This window comes from Tympanuchus pallidicinctus, unplaced genomic scaffold (genome assembly GCF_026119805.1).
Source record: "Tympanuchus pallidicinctus isolate F22 unplaced genomic scaffold, pur_lepc_1.0 scaffold8, whole genome shotgun sequence".
In the NCBI taxonomy this organism is placed as follows: domain Eukaryota; kingdom Metazoa; phylum Chordata; class Aves; order Galliformes; family Phasianidae; genus Tympanuchus; species Tympanuchus pallidicinctus.
The window spans coordinates 19,274,793-19,290,053 of NW_026294802.1; the positions used below are offsets into that span (position 1 = coordinate 19,274,793).

Sequence of the window (15,261 nt, forward strand, 5' to 3'; positions counted from 1 at the left end):
CAGCGTGAGCCCGTTACCCCGGCAACGCCGCCCCGCCTCCTCGCCGCGGCCCGTCCCGGAGCTCCCAGGATACCCTGCGGGGCCGCGGCGGGCGGCGGCGCGAGCGGGCGGCAAGGTGAGGCGAGGCGGGGCGCGGCGCCATTTTTAAATTCCTGGTGGCGGCGGCCGGGCGGGTCGGGTGTGGGGGGTTTGTTGAGGGGCTGGAGGGGGTTTTCTGCTTGGCGTTCCGCTGTGCGGCGTGCACTCAGCCCTCCCAGGCCTTGCTCTGTTTGTCCGGGAGCGTCGTTCCCGTGCAGGGGTCTGTAAAGCGGGGAGAAGCGGACGACGCGTCTCAGAGAGGTTGTCTCGGTCTCGTGTCCTGTGTGGGGCTGGCGGGGCTGCAACTTGCCTAGGCTCCGAAGTTCAGGGGCAGAAGAGTGCCAGACTTCCGTGTTTCTCAAGTAATGCACAGCTTTGTGTTAATTTTCGTCCCCTGTGGTGTTGGTGGGAAGTCTGATCCCTGCTGTGCTGCAGAGGATGTCAGGTAGGGCTAATGTAACCTAACTTTATCTGGAAACCAAGGCTGTGATAGCACGAGCATCCAAACTAGCGATGCAGCTGCTCTCTGTGTCTGAAAAGAGAAAGTCTTGTCCCTCCTTCTGCCTCCTTATTTGGCTCTCTGTTCCTTCATGCCAGCCAGTACCAGCTGCCTGCTCGCCCCGATTCCCCAGCTGGCTGGGTTGTGCCTTGAGCTAACGTGACTCGTTGACCTCACCAAACAAAACGGCTGTTTTCTGCTTGTCAGAGCTTATTGGCTTCTCGAGTTAAATCGAAGGGTCTGATGGATGTCAGGTCTGGGAATGAGGCTGGAGAAAGCAGGAGGGTAATGCAGAACAAAATGAACTTCCCTACACACACCTGGAAAAAGAAAATGATGCAGCGATTAAAGTAATATAGCTCAAAAGATCTTATGGAAGATGTCCTTTCGTGATGTGTGGATTTAAAGGGTAGAGAGGTGAAGTAGGTCATTAAGTATGAAGACCTTCTTTCTGTATGAAGATAATAACTGGAGAAGAAAGGCAGAACAAAGATGGTTCTAGGAAACGTAGCTCATTTCCTTCACTTAGCTTCATTTTCCACCAAAAATATAACTGAAGCTTTAGGACTTTGCACCAATACTTTTCTGTATGTACCTGCACAATATGATGTTAAGATTTTCTAGTGTGGATTTGGGCAGCTGACAAAAGCTTACAGTTCTATAGCAGGGTAAAATTTGACGGATGTACAAATAATGTTATATACATTGGGGTTTTAGTTTCTTTAAAGTGTATTTTATGGTTCTCTGCTTTTCAAACAGGTCTTCATGGGAGGCAGGAATTTTAACTAGCATTCTTGGAAAGTGTTTTTCAAAAATAGCATGGGTGGTCTTGGGCAAATTTGAAGGCGTTTATGTCTAAGCGTCAGCCGACATAGCTGAGATGGTGCCACTGGCACAGAAGAGATTCTTGTCAGTAGTTGAGCATTAGCAGCCCTATCAGTAATTCCTGGTTGACCTCAAGTTGCACCAGGGTAAGTTTAGGTTGGAGATCAGGGAAAACTTTACAGAAAGGGTTGTTAAGCGCTGGAACGGGCTTCCCAGGGAGGTGGTTGAGTCACCATCCCTGGAGGTGTTTAAAACCCGTTTGGATGTGGTGCTCAGGGATGTGATTTAGTGGAGGTTTCTTAGGATAGTATGGTTAAGTTTGGTTGGACTCGATGATCTTTAAGGTCTTTTCCAACCTGAGTGATTCTATGATTCTACTTTCTTTTGAAAGAAAAAAAAAAGTAAGAAAGCGAGATGTTTACATGTTGCAAATTGCTGTCAGTGGTTTCAGGGAAAGGGACTTCGGGAAATCTATCGCTGCGGATTGCAAGTCGCGAAGTTTGCCACTAGATGTCCCTGCAAGCCAAAATAGCTTTGTTGCCTTTAGAACATCCAGTTTGGGTTTTTTGAGGGTATGAAATGGTTTTGTGCGCTGTGTTTTTTTCCCTTTTCTTCTTTCCTCTTTTGTTCTACTTGCAGCCTTTAGGCAGATGAATGCATAACTGCATGTGTGTTGCTTTCTAATCTTTGGAGTTTCTGATAGTAGTGAAAGCTGTGAGAGTGCGTGTGAAGGCTTGGAACTGAAAGAGCAAAAGCCCGCGTTCCCATTTCTCTCTTTCTTTTAGTCAGAAAACTTCATGGTTTTGTGGTGATGTTGAATGTGTATCTGTTATACAACTCCAGAAGCACTTCTTCTTCATGTGAGCCATAGGGTCCAGGCCCAAGCCCTGTGCACATAGTTCTACAGGTTGGTGTACAGTTGCACATTTACATTTGGTACTGCAGCTTATGGAACCAGAGATCTGAGATGAAGAGAAGTATTGTTGTTTGCTTTTTTTATGGTGGTCACGATTAACCTTGTTGATATGCTTAGAAATTGTGAGGAGCATGCTGCCTGGAGTTCTCTTTGTCCTCTCGCGTAGCTTATTGTCCTTAGGGTTTCTGAGCAGATTTTCCCACGTGGCTGCTGCTTGAACAATAGCAAATGCCACAATATAGAGTCTGAAAATGGCTACTGTGCTTTGTTTCTCAACAACCAACAAAAGCCAGGGATGAAAAACAGATCCTAGTTTGATTAGAAGGTTCTTCAGAATTTATTCTGTTCGTGTACAAACGTGCAGTGTATGCTATGCATACTGGGCATAGGGCAGCCACTGAGGAGAACACTCTTTATTCCAATTTCCTCCTCCTTATCCTCAGCAGATTTGGGCAGAGCAGAATGAAAGCAGTTGCTGTTGTCATCATGTGCTGGTACTGGAACACCGGTAGACTTTGCTGTCACCTTTTCCCATATAATGACAGAGGAAGAAATTAAGCACTAATGCATGTTTCTTTTCCTATCTGGCAGATAATTTTCATCTAGTTTGTAGTTTGGGGCTTTCTAGAATGAAATGCTGAGCATTTAAGGTAGGCCTGTGGAAGATCTGGGGACTAGAATGCAGGAGAACGTGATGTGTCCAGCTCCAAATGTGAAAAAGGTGAGGAACTTGCTGATGCTGGAGAAGTTGTTTTGTTCACACTGCCACGTAGGCACCAGTCACTTATGCTGAAAGCTGAAATATCAGAGCAGTTGTTTTAAATCTTGTAACTTCCTAAAATTTACCTCCCTCCCCAAATCCTCTAGAAGCTGCAGCAGTGATCAGGCTAAGGCAATATCTTGCTCAATATCAAAAAGAACTGGGGAGGTGTATTATAATACTTCCTCATTTCTCAGCATCTGGTGATTTGCAGCTTTCTCACATCCCCCTGAGATTGTCATATTTAGCAAAACTCTCGCTGGAAAGTTCACAAAAACCCACCACATGAATTGAAAAACGAGGAAGTGACACGTGTTGGTGATACGTGTTGGAGCTGAACTTTGGGTAGTCAGGAAGGTGGACGGCCATGAAGTCATCCCTCTTTTCCAGAAAGGACTTGGTTGGACCTCAGCAGTGGGGGTCGTCCCTGTTCTTCCAGCTGATGTGCTGGTGTGCTGAGCAGCATGAGGTAGTTAGGTAGTGAGAAAGACTGTGACTATGATAAGCAAAAGCTGTTTGTGTCTGATGTCTGCGTCCTCTCCTTGAACCAAAGTTAGCAGGACAAAATGAACTCCATGCTTGGATTCTCAGCATACAGAATAAATAAAAAAAATCATATGGTCTGGCACTGGCAAGATGCTTGTGCTTGTTTTGTACTGACTCAAATAATCTCCTCCTAACTTAATTATTTGTCCCTGAGAGAGTACGAGCAGGGAAGTGCTGCCTTTTCAGCAGGAGGTTTCTGATATGAGTTACAGCAGAGCCAGGATTCTTCTGTATTGAAAGCAAAAATGGCATGTGAAGCCTTTGAGCAGAGTGTCCTTGATTGCTAATTGCATCTGCTTCTATTTCTGCCAGGTCACCCTGCCTTCTGGGATGGCAGCCAAGAAAGTGGATGTTGGTGTACCTCTGTTATAAGTTAATTTTTTACTTTGTCCTCTCAGTAGCCATCGTGAACGGGCATCACAAAATGGATACTTTGGGCAGCCTCCTTCCTCCCGTGGTTGGAAATGGTGATGTGGCCAATTCCCAAGAGTTGCAAAAACTTCTGATTGATGAAAAAATGCGCTGTGAACACCATAAAGCAAATTATCAAACTATAAAGGCAGAACATTTAAGGTACATGAATTTAAGTAGGTTTCTTCATTTGAAATGTTAAAAGATGGAGCTCGGTGCTGGGTGGATGGGGTTTTGTGTGTGTTGGCTATTTCTCTATTTAAGGACACTTTTGAGTATTGGTTACTGCAGAAAATTCAAAATTCCTTAAGACATTATAGGTGTGAAATAAGTTTTCAATATATTACAGGAAAAGGATATTAAAAGCTTAATTCAGTCTTGATATTTTAATTTTTGTTTCTGAAGATGAGCTTTAATTTGGAGGGTAGCTGTGAAAGAAATTTGTTTTCTCTCACAGATTACAGGAAGAGTATACAAAATCCCAAGATGAACTGAAGCGATTGCTGGTTGAAAAGCAGGCTGTACATGACAAATTCCAGCTGCTTCTTGCAGAATACAGAGAGGAGTTGCTGGGTAAAACACAAGAGTTGGAAAAACTGAAGATGCAGGTGAGATAATTTACTGGCAGAGCTTAATATGGACTTGAATCCTGTAACAGGACCATGTTTTAGTTCTGTTTGTAACATGCATATACTTGGCTTGGATCTATTGCAGGTATCTTGAAACATAGTCAATCTCAATATATTTCTTCCTTAGAGTGACTGTGGCATGAGGTTATTGTTTTGTTTTTTAACAAAATCTTCCAAATTCTTTTATCATGTACTACATTAATAGTGAGACCCTCAGTCTGAGCCACAGTCTCTGTCCTTGTGTGTCCTGATATGAGGACAATCATCTGCCCAGGTGATTACCAGAGTAGATACTTGTTTCTCTTCTTGATGGCAACTTTCCTCATCATGAAAGCAAACAAACAACACCAAAAACATTTAAGTCCAGTTGCATGACATTTTCTATAGTTACTTGTTTCCTTAAACTAATGTGAGGCAGTTCCTAGGAAACAAATACAGCATCCAACAGAGGATCCCCAGACACTGACTGACATTTGTACTGCTTCTTCTAGTGAATGCTGACATTTAAAATCTGTTATCTACCCAGAATATTTTTAGTTCATTAATATTATATTTCTTTGCTTCTGTAACTACTGTTTGAAAAATTCCTTAGAAAAACATAGAAAATTAAGCAGAACTTAGAAGACTTTAGAACTTAACTTAAAATACTGGAGCCTTCCTTAAAATGCTTTATTTATGGATATTTGGGCTGTCACGATGTACGTAAACGAATATGAATACCTTTCTGTCTGAAGGTGCTAACTCCCCAAAAATTAGAGCTGCTAAGAGCACAAATACAACAGGAATTGGAATCTCCAATGACAGAACGTTATCGGAAACTAGAAAATGTAAGTAGCAAGTATTTAATCTTGTTTCTTTTAGAGTGGAGGCTACCAATTTGTAACTGCTCCTAAAAACCTTAGGAAACTGAAGGGCAGTCAGTGTGTGCAACTTTGCTTTGCCTGGTATTGTTCAGTACTGCTGCCCCAAGTGGTGAAGGCTGAAGCCCTAGGATAAGGAGGGATCCGTTCCTACACAAAAGCCCTTATGAAACGACTGAAGCGTTGCATGGACATTTGAAGCTGGAGGTAAAACTGCCAACTTCATACCGAATGTTTCATTTGTCTGATTTAGGAAATGGAAAAATACAGAACAGAATATAACAAACTTCGGTATGAGCATACTTTCCTGAAGTCGGAATTTGAGCATCAAAAAGAAGAACATGAACATGTTTTAGAGGAGGAGAAAATAAAATATGAGGCAGAGGTACATGATATTACTTTAGCTTAAACTGTATCTGATAAAGCTGTGTGAATTCCAACCCGGGTGATTCTGTGATTCTGTGATTCTGTGAATGCTGTGAATGCTGTGAGTGTTGGTGCTTTGGTGGGTTGTCAGATTGACATAATTTCATAACGTAGTATTTGTTTCTGCTCTCATAATTCTCAAAACACTTTCATGGCTTAGCCTCAGGCTGTCTCTGTAGGCTTATTCAGCCATGTGTTGCAGTATCGTATGTGCTACCACAACAGTAGTCTTGCCTTCTGATGAATGTCAACTAGTAGCTCTGCTTACATGCTTTTTGGAAATCACGTTCCTGATAGGAGATGAGATGTTATGCTAACCTGAAATTAATAAGTTATGTGAGCAACTGGTAAAAAAAAAAAAATAAATAAATAAAATTATGTGGTAAATGTGGTAACTAATGAAAAAAGTTCAGAAGATATTGTTGCTACCAGGCAAGGGCACGTGTCTTGAAACTAGGCTGGATTATGACAGTAAGAATGATACTGACAGGATACTCAAAGCTTTGGTAACTTGATTTCAGTTGTGCCAACTCCTGAATAAGCAATCCACAGTTTGTTTGTATCAGAACTGGACTTTCAAAAGTGCAGCTAAATAAATTGGCATCTTATTCATCTCTTAAATACATGCAGCAGTGTAAATGAGTGTTGTACATGTCATTAGCATATTCATTTAAGTATTTGTCTGGGAGCGTATCAGGAGATGCCAGATTTGGACGCATTAGTCCAAACATGAGGCATAAATCAAAGGCAATCATTGCTTTCAAAATCAGTCCAAATTCAGAAATGAAAAGCTTTAAAAACAGAACATTTGTCCTTCCCAGAGCTAACTGCACATGCTGCTTTACAGCCTGCCTGTCTTATGGGCTTGTTGAGTTTGTGCTAATGCTGCAACTAATTAGCGCTCCTAAAGAGAATGGAATTACCTTGAGCCCAGGGCAAAGTGTAGTCTAGTTTTTTTCTCATATTTTGAACGTTTTTAACCTCCCACATTATTTATTGCAAGGGGGCTACAAAAACATCCTAATTCCTTAGTGCTTCCTCAGGCATGTCATGCAGTAAGACTTGAATTTTCTCATGAAAGGGATTTAGATGGCAGCTGCTGCAGATTTTGGCTTTGCTCTGTAGAAATCACTGATGGAACTTCTAAAAGTGCTGCTGCCAAGCAGGGTTTGGAATATTGTGCCTTCAAATATGGAGAAAGCTCTGTCAGCTTACTTTCTGACTCTTTTGCCCCTGTCTTCACAATACATTTAGTCCATGTAGCTTATTTTGGAATCTATGTGTATACGTTTGTTACAGTCTCAAGATGAGTTTGTATCTATTTGTACTGCCTTGGAAGCTTGCTTTGCTTTCTGACTGGCCAAGTCACCTTGACTGTCTTCAGTTACTGTGTGCTTGAGCTATACTGTGGTTACAGAAATATACAATCATATGGTAGGTTGGAAGAGACCTCCTTCTAGTTTAGCCTAACCCCCTGCTTAAATAATAAGGTTTAATGAGATTGGGTTGCTCAGCACCAGGCTCAGTTGAGTCTAGAACATCTGTGAGGATGGAGACTCACAGCCTTTCTGGGCAAAGAATTCCAATATCCAACCACCTTCATGGTGAACATTTCTTCCTATCATCTACTTGAAATTTTTCATATTCCATCTTGTATCTGTTGCCTCTCTTCCTATCACCACGCACCTCTGAGAAGGCTCTCGATCCATCTGCTCTATCTCTTCTTGGACGATCATTGTAGCAAACAGTAGTTATTCCAGAGCCTTTCTTATCCAAGCTGAACAGGCCCAGTTCTCTCAGCCTGTCTTCATGTCATGCTCCCAGCATTCTCGGTGTCCTACCACTGGATTTATTCAGTGTGTCAATATTCAAGCACCAGGCACAGTATGCCAGCTGTGGTCCCACAAGAGCTGGAAGGAGGAAGAGAATCGTTTCCCTGGATCTGCTGGCTGTCTTTTTGCCAGATCACCAGTTGCAGTTGGTTATCTTTGCTGCAAGGCCACTCTGACTAAATACTACACTTGTCTGCCAACTCGTACTCTAGCTGTTGGCCAGAATACCCAGATTCCTTTCTGTGCAGCAGTAGCTTTTCCACCTACTTCTTCATATACAGTTGTTCTGCCTGTATCTCACCAATTTGGTGAGACCTAGTGTGCTTTCTTAGTCTGCAGTGCCAGGCATCTCTTGCTAGAAGGAAGTAAGTCGAGCATGTTTTGCCTTTGATAAGCTCTGCATTCCATCATCTTGTCATTTCCAGATGCGTGGATAAACTTCTGAGAAGGTTTGCTTTGTAACCTTCCCAGAGACAGAGGTGAGGCTGACCATCCTGCAGTTACCTGGATCTTCCTCCTTGACTGGTTTGCCCCCCTAATCATGGCTTTGCCATCTGCCTCTTTCCAGTCTTCGGGAACCTTTTCTGATTGCCACTGTTTCTCAAAGATTCATTCCAAGGACTCCTGTATGCAGTGCTTTATGTGATCCCCAACTTCCTCCTCTCCTGTAGCTGCTGATTTACTTCCACCTATTGCTAGGCAGTTTAGGAACATCTGAGCATGAGCCTTATTGGTGAAAACTGAATCACAAGGAGGCATTGACTGCTGTGTCTGTGAATTGTTCTAACTTAAATGTTAATGTAATTTCATAATAACTTAAATGCACGCTGTTGGACTTTCCTGAACTGTCAACCACTGTACTTATTGCTGTGTGACACCTTATCAGTGTGAAGGCTTATATTTTTCCAATTGACAACCATTAGATTGCGAGGCTGGAGAAAGATAAAGAAGAGCTCCATAATCAGCTGGTTAGCGTTGATCCCACGAGGGACAGTAAACGTGTGGAGGTCCTCTCCAGAGAAAAAGCACAACTGTGTCAGAAATTAAAAGGCTTAGAAGCAGAAGTAGCTGAACTAAGAGCAGAAAGAGACAACTGTGGTGTACAAGCAGAAAGTGTCCAAAGGGTGCAAGTACGGCAGTTAGCTGAGCTGCAGAGTCTGGCAAGGTCTCTAGAGGTAAGACTCCTCTTTTATTTGTTGTCTTGTGTCCTTGTGAGTGATGCCACATTCACAGTCGAGCAGTTGTCACTGAGTTGCAGTTAGAAACTGACATCCATGTGTTAATCTGCTACGGGTACATTGTCATTCTTTTGAATAACTTTTTTTTTTTTGTCCTTTCTATCTTTATATCTTTGCTCTTCAATGCATTACCATGACTGTATGGTTATTGGCTTTTGTTCACTCTTTTAAGAACTGCTTTTATTTCTGGCCTGTTTTAGTGTTCCTCTTCATTCCTTGTCTTCAGTTCTTGCTATCTGCCTAGCCAGTGAGTCTTTGCATGTAGGCTTCTCACGTAGCTGCAAGATGTGGATATATGGTTTACTTTCCTTTTCACTTTTTTAACTGTTACATAACTTTGTTACAAAGTGCTGTGGATCTCTGCTGAGTGCTCTGATCCCATTTTAAAGAGGATCATAATATTCTTAATTTAGAAAACTTATTTAAAAAAAAAAATCCTGCTGGAAATACGCAATTAGAAAAAATAAGGTGAAAACTTGGGTTTAATTGCTTTTTTGATACTTCAATCAATCCCATGTCTTGAGGCTATAATACTCATACTGGTGATTCCAGTATTTAGAGCTGAGCTGTATTTAGAGCTGGTAGCAATAGGTGCTGCCTTCTAACTGAGTCAGATTATCTCTGCCTTTTGAAGTGTGTGATTCTGTGCAGGCAGTGTTAATCAAGATAGTTGTTGTTTCTGAGTAAAATGTGAGACCCTTCCTGTGTGGGAACATATTGTTAACCAACGATGATGTATTTTTGCGGATAGTTGTTGTATGAAAGGTCAGTAATATTTGGAGATCACTTGAACCATACAGGTGAATAGCAAGAGACAGCCCTGCTCCAAAAATCTCACAGATGCCTCTTTTATTCAAGGCAGAAAAGAAGTCAGCTGAACAACACATTAGTCGGATTGAGGAAGAACTGCAGATGTGTCGTGAGCAGAACTTTCTTTTAACTAGCAAACTCCATAAATCTGAACAAGAAGTCAATTCCTTGGCTGCTAAAGTAAGTGCTTTTATGATGTCTGAAACAGTTGTTCATATGATGTATAAGTTTTTCTGTTTATATTTTACGTTAAGAATAAGGCCACATTTTCTTCTGTGACTTAGAGTAGGCTTGGGTTTTCTTCCCAGTATCAGATAGAAGATGTAGTTAAGAGTGTGTGACTTGACAGGAAAAACTTCATCCCTAGAAGTATCTCAATATCTCCAAAATTGATGTTATGCACTTTTTTTGTTTTTTTCATTTTAGAGATCTTTTTGTCTAGATCTAACCGTGCACAAAGAGGCATCTTCATGTTTTTAGTACTCATGAGGATAGCCAGCTTATCCTAATGGCAAAAAGCTTTCTTTTCTCATAAACTCTGTGAAGTGCCATGGAACATGACATCATTTTGTTGGTTTTTTTTTTTTTTTCTTTCTTTCTTGAGTTATCTGCATTGGAATCACCTGCTGAGATTTAGGTTGCATGTGAAACAAGACAGTAGTGTTACTATAGCATCGCTCTTGGACTCACGCCAGCATAGCTTGTACAGAAATGCTTCTGTACAGCATTGCATTCCATCAGTTTAAGTAGTTCGTTGTCTAACGACGTGTTTGAGTGTCTTACATGCTGGGTTGGCGCCGTATCTTAGGGATTTTGAGAATTTTTTAGAAAGATCCTTAGCTGGGGAAAAAAAAACCCCACCAACAAACAGCTTCCAGGATAAGGAAAATCTGCAAGTGTTTATTGAGAAACTCGGTGCCACTATTCAGTGTTTCCCAATAATTAGATCAGCATGGACACCAGGTTCATCTGGCTGCAGCTCCTCCTCAAGCACTTGACTTACAGACAGATCTTTATGCAATTCTCTATGCTGATATTTGGATAAGGAAGCAAAACTGAAGCACTAGGAATTTATTTTTTTTAACCTCAAATATTGGGAATTGTTACTTGTAAATCTGAGTCCTCACACTTGTCCTAAGGAAATAAGTACCTAGTTAATAAATATTGTTGTTCCTTGTTCTTCCCTTGCTGGAGAAAACACTGGCTGATAGTTTTTAGCACATTTGTCAGTTATTGTTAACGATCTCCATCCTGTTTTCTTGCTCATTTGAAAAGGAGTTATCTCTGAGCTAACTGTAAAGCCAGGAATTTTGGTCTTGTGCTTCTAGTTGAATTATCTTAAGCGCTCTGTTGACCTAAAGCTATCCAGTGTTTCTAACTATCCTCTCCAAAGCAACGCTGACACGTTCTTTGTATGGGCATGGCGGTTCATATGGGCATATGCCTCAAAAAGGGACACAACACAGGAAAAAAAATCTTCAATTTCTTCCATAATTGCTCTTTAGCAATCTCAGATTTCATCCAAGACAAACTTTACAATGCACATTTATGACTGTGAAGTGTTGAGTTTTGGTCCTTAATCCGAAAGAAGCTCTTACCATACGAATAGGATATATCACAGTTTTAAACCTCTTTATACAACGTGTCGTACTTGTCCAACAGGAAGGATGAATTGGAGGAAGAAACTTATATGAAACATTTTTTAACCAATAGCCTTCAGAAGTTGGAGAAAATGAAGGTGTTCAGCTGAAGAGATGAAGGCAAAAAATCACGTCATATGCTGACACCCAAGCACTTCTACACTCACTCAAACTTATTCCTGAACAAAGGTGGACTTCTGAATCTCATGCCTTAGAAAAGCCACCTTACCTTGCAAATTACCCTAAAATATTCTCAGCTTCATATTGAAGCAACCAAACCCACTGACATCGTTACTTAATAAGCGACTGTGTCATTCTTAACCTTTTGCCACTTGCTTGTGCTAGCAGGTTGTAATTACATTTGTCACTGTGAATGGATTTTTGATATGAGTGCTTTCCTCTAGGTATTTAATTCTCATTGACCATGTAATTACTGTGTACAAATGCCTAAACTATAAAAAAGTTTCTGTGCAAGCAGTAATTGTCTTTGATTTGATATTCTTAAGACTCCTGCTTTTAAGAGGCTGTTTGATGTGCACGTCACAGCTGCAGAGAAGCATTTGAATTAAAATGCATTTGACATCTATGAAGGCCTGGATTTTGATAGTAGAGTAGCACTGCAGGAGGTCAAGGGTGATGAAAGGGATAAGTGATATTCACATTGAAATGACTTCGGGGAAGCATTGGGTACCCTGGTTTTGCATATCACTGTTTTGTTTTACTCTGGGGAGGTTACACTGAGCTTAATTTTAGCTCTACTCTGAAGGATTTTTAGTTAGAAGTGAGGTATGTGCAAGCTGACATGCTAATGCTTAGTGAGGCACTGGGGTCGTATGCAGTATTGGATCAGTGTCCCACCACAACAGTTCAAATAAGCAATCTTTTCAGAACTGCTCGACTGTTTGGAAGCTTGCTTGCAAAATGCATGATATTTGCTGAGTTTTTACAGGTAATCCTGCATGTTTTTGCTAAATCTTAGAGTATTTCCTACACTATAGCTTGTAGTAACTGTCTGCTTAAAGATGAAATCCATGTCTGTTGTCAGACAGCTTGGTTCCTGGAACCCATGGGGTATTTGGGCACTTTGTCTTCATTAGGGAACACTGAAACTTTGTGTTTCAAGATGAATGACAACACATTCATGAATTTTCAATGTCTGACTTGAAGTAATAAAACATGTCAGTAGATTGAGTGTTACAATACCCATAAAGTCACCATTAACTATTATCTACAAATCTGGATATTGTGGTATGACTTTCAGGAAAGCTGTGGATAAAAAAAAAAAAAGATATTCATGAAGATATATTTAAAATAAGCCTAATGGTCATTATTTGACAGAATTTTCTTGTTAGCAAAGTATTGCCTGAAAAACAGTAAAGCTGTGAATACTATGTATTTATTTTCAGTGGATTTGTTATTTTTCTAATTCATAGGTAGAAGAACTTAAACAGTCACACAAATTAGAAGTGACAAATGTCAAACTGGAGGCAGCAAGAACTAAGAATGAAGTAGAAAGAGAGAGAAACAAGATTCAAAGTGAAATGGATGGTAAAATACACAATAAATTTCTAGTGAAATTAATTTCTAGTGGTTTCTTTGATAACTTCCACTTAGAGCTCTTCAATTATTTTTCCTCCAAATGTTCCCCAGCAATCTTCACCTTCTGCTTCTAGTCTAAGTGATACAGATCAGAAAACTCATTTCGGTGTCTGAAATAACTGCACCCTACCACTTGATCTCCTAGGTTATGAAGGACTGTTACAGGGCAACCTGCACTCATGTAAATTAATTGGTTTGTGATACAAGTTGAGCATAATCTGTTTCAAATCATGTGCTTCCTAGGGTTTTACCTTTTTATTTACTGCCAAACTGTACAGCTATTTGCAATTTGTTTGAAACCTTAATGTACCAGAAGACTTCAGAGTTTTATTTGTTTTCCAATTCTGTATCCATGGAATTGAAGGGGAAAAAAACCAAGATGGGTTAAGTGTTTTTGTGGAACAAAATAGAATTTCTAGCTTGTTCTGTGAACAAAACAGGCAATGGTCTAAGCAACCAGGTAACAGCTGAACTTGTTGGCAATGTGAAGTAGCCTCCTGTATTGTAAGGCCACAGCTTTCTAAGACTAGTTGCTGATGATGTAAATCACCACCCAGCTTTTACTGGACTGCCTTCATGGGTTTGCTATAACATTCTTCTGGAATGGTGGTTTCTATCTTGATTGTTGCTGTGTTGGGTCAGCAGGGGCTGGGAGGTGATTGTCCCTCTCTACTGTGCCCTCATGAGGCCCCATCTGCAGTACTGTGTCCAGGTCTGAAGCCCCCAGGACAAGAAAGACAGGGAGCTGTTGGAGAGGGTCCAGAGGAGGGCCACAAAGATGATCAGAAGGCTGGAGCACCTCCCCTATGAAGACAGGCTGAGGGAGCTGGGCTTGTTCAGCCTGGAGAAAAGAAGGCTACAGGGTGACCTCACTGCAGCCTTTTAGGACCTAAAAGCAGCCTACAAACAGGAGGGGAGTCAACTCTTTACAAGGGCAGATAATGGCAGGACAAGAGGAAATGGTTTTAAGTTGAAGGAGGGAAGATTTAGGTTGAATATCAGGAGGAAGTTCTTTACTGTGAGTGGTGAGGTGCTGGAACAGGCTGCCCAGAGAGGTTGTGGATGCCCCATCCTTGGAGGTGTTCAAGGCCAGGCTGGATATGGCCCTGGGCAGCCTGGTCTAGTATGAAATGGGGAGGTTGGTGGCCCTGCATGTGGCAGGGGGGTTGGAGATTCATGATCCTTGAGGTCCCTTCCAACCCTGGCCATTCTATGATGATCTCTTCTGTCTTTCTTGTTCTACTTTTTCATTCATTCACATTCCATCCTGTGAACTCAGATTTTTTAGCTCCCCTTTTGCTATTGATAAAGTAATTCTAATAATGAATTTCATCAGGATGACATCAATAATGACATTTAAACGTATTTTTTTTCATGCATAATGCAGGATTGCTGTCAGACAAAGAAGTTCTTAAGGAAGCTGTTGAGCGTCATAAAGTGCTTTTAGTAGAAAAGGATCAAGAGTTGGTTCGTAAAGTGCAAGCTGCCAAAGAGGAAGTTTTTGGAAAAATTGCAGCCTTACAGGATGAAAAGTATGTGTTGATTTAGTGCTCAGTTTCTAAAAGTCCTGGGAGGTGTTTGGAGTCACTTCTTAAATGCCATTTTTAGTAACAATCTCTGTAAATATTGAATAATGTTTCAGGTTAGAACTGGAGAGCAGATTAGCTCATGTGGAGAAGGCAAAGTTGGAACAGGATGCTTGGAGACAAACTGAAAAGGATCAGTACGAAGAGAAGCTACGTGTGGTGCAGCTGGCAGAAGAATCTAGCAAAAGGGAACTTCAGTGCCTGCGGTAGTGCCTTTCCTAGCCTTAAAGCAAATGTCTCTCTTTTTTTTTCCCCAATTTCTTCTCACAAGTCATTAGACAGGTTTACTATTTATGAACATGTAAATGTTGATTATGTGAAACTAAAAGGATCTTCTTGTGCAGCGTGTAAAAAGATGGGAGGAGAAAAAAATGTGCTGTTTATCAAAAGTGAACGTTGTTCATCCCAACCTTAAATGAACACTTTAATGAACATGTTGAAGAAGTTTCATTATCTGTGTTGGAATTTGGACCGTGTTGGCCACTTGCAAATGGCAGTGTTATAAGAAACCATTTTTCTTTGCACAATGGCATCGTGCCAGCGACTGGCAAACTGGGACAATAATATGATATCTGTGAGTTCCTTATTATAACTCCCAGCAAAGTT

At 41.1% G+C, this 15,261-nt stretch overlaps 1 protein-coding gene across 4 annotated transcripts in view; it reads left to right on the plus strand.

The window, feature by feature from the left end:
* The window catches only part of CEP83 (centrosomal protein 83), a 47,767-nt gene continuing 32,506 nt past the window's right edge, over positions 1-15,261 (plus strand). Inside the window, exons 1-11 of one of the 4 annotated variants that reach the window (XM_052667370.1) lie at positions 1-115; positions 2,910-3,039; positions 4,023-4,197; positions 4,493-4,643; positions 5,399-5,491; positions 5,778-5,909; positions 8,706-8,957; positions 9,879-10,010; positions 12,904-13,018; positions 14,457-14,601; positions 14,712-14,861. In XM_052667370.1, the coding sequence (XP_052523330.1) occupies positions 4,049-4,197; positions 4,493-4,643; positions 5,399-5,491; positions 5,778-5,909; positions 8,706-8,957; positions 9,879-10,010; positions 12,904-13,018; positions 14,457-14,601; positions 14,712-14,861 (1,319 nt within the window). In that variant the 5' untranslated portion in view covers positions 1-115; positions 2,910-3,039; positions 4,023-4,048. Of the gene's footprint in view, positions 116-243; positions 441-2,692; positions 3,040-4,022; positions 4,198-4,492; positions 4,644-5,398; positions 5,492-5,777; positions 5,910-8,705; positions 8,958-9,878; positions 10,011-12,903; positions 13,019-14,456; positions 14,602-14,711; positions 14,862-15,261 lie in introns of those variants that run through there. The other 3 variants (XM_052667371.1, XM_052667372.1, XM_052667373.1) reach the window with 3 other exon arrangements.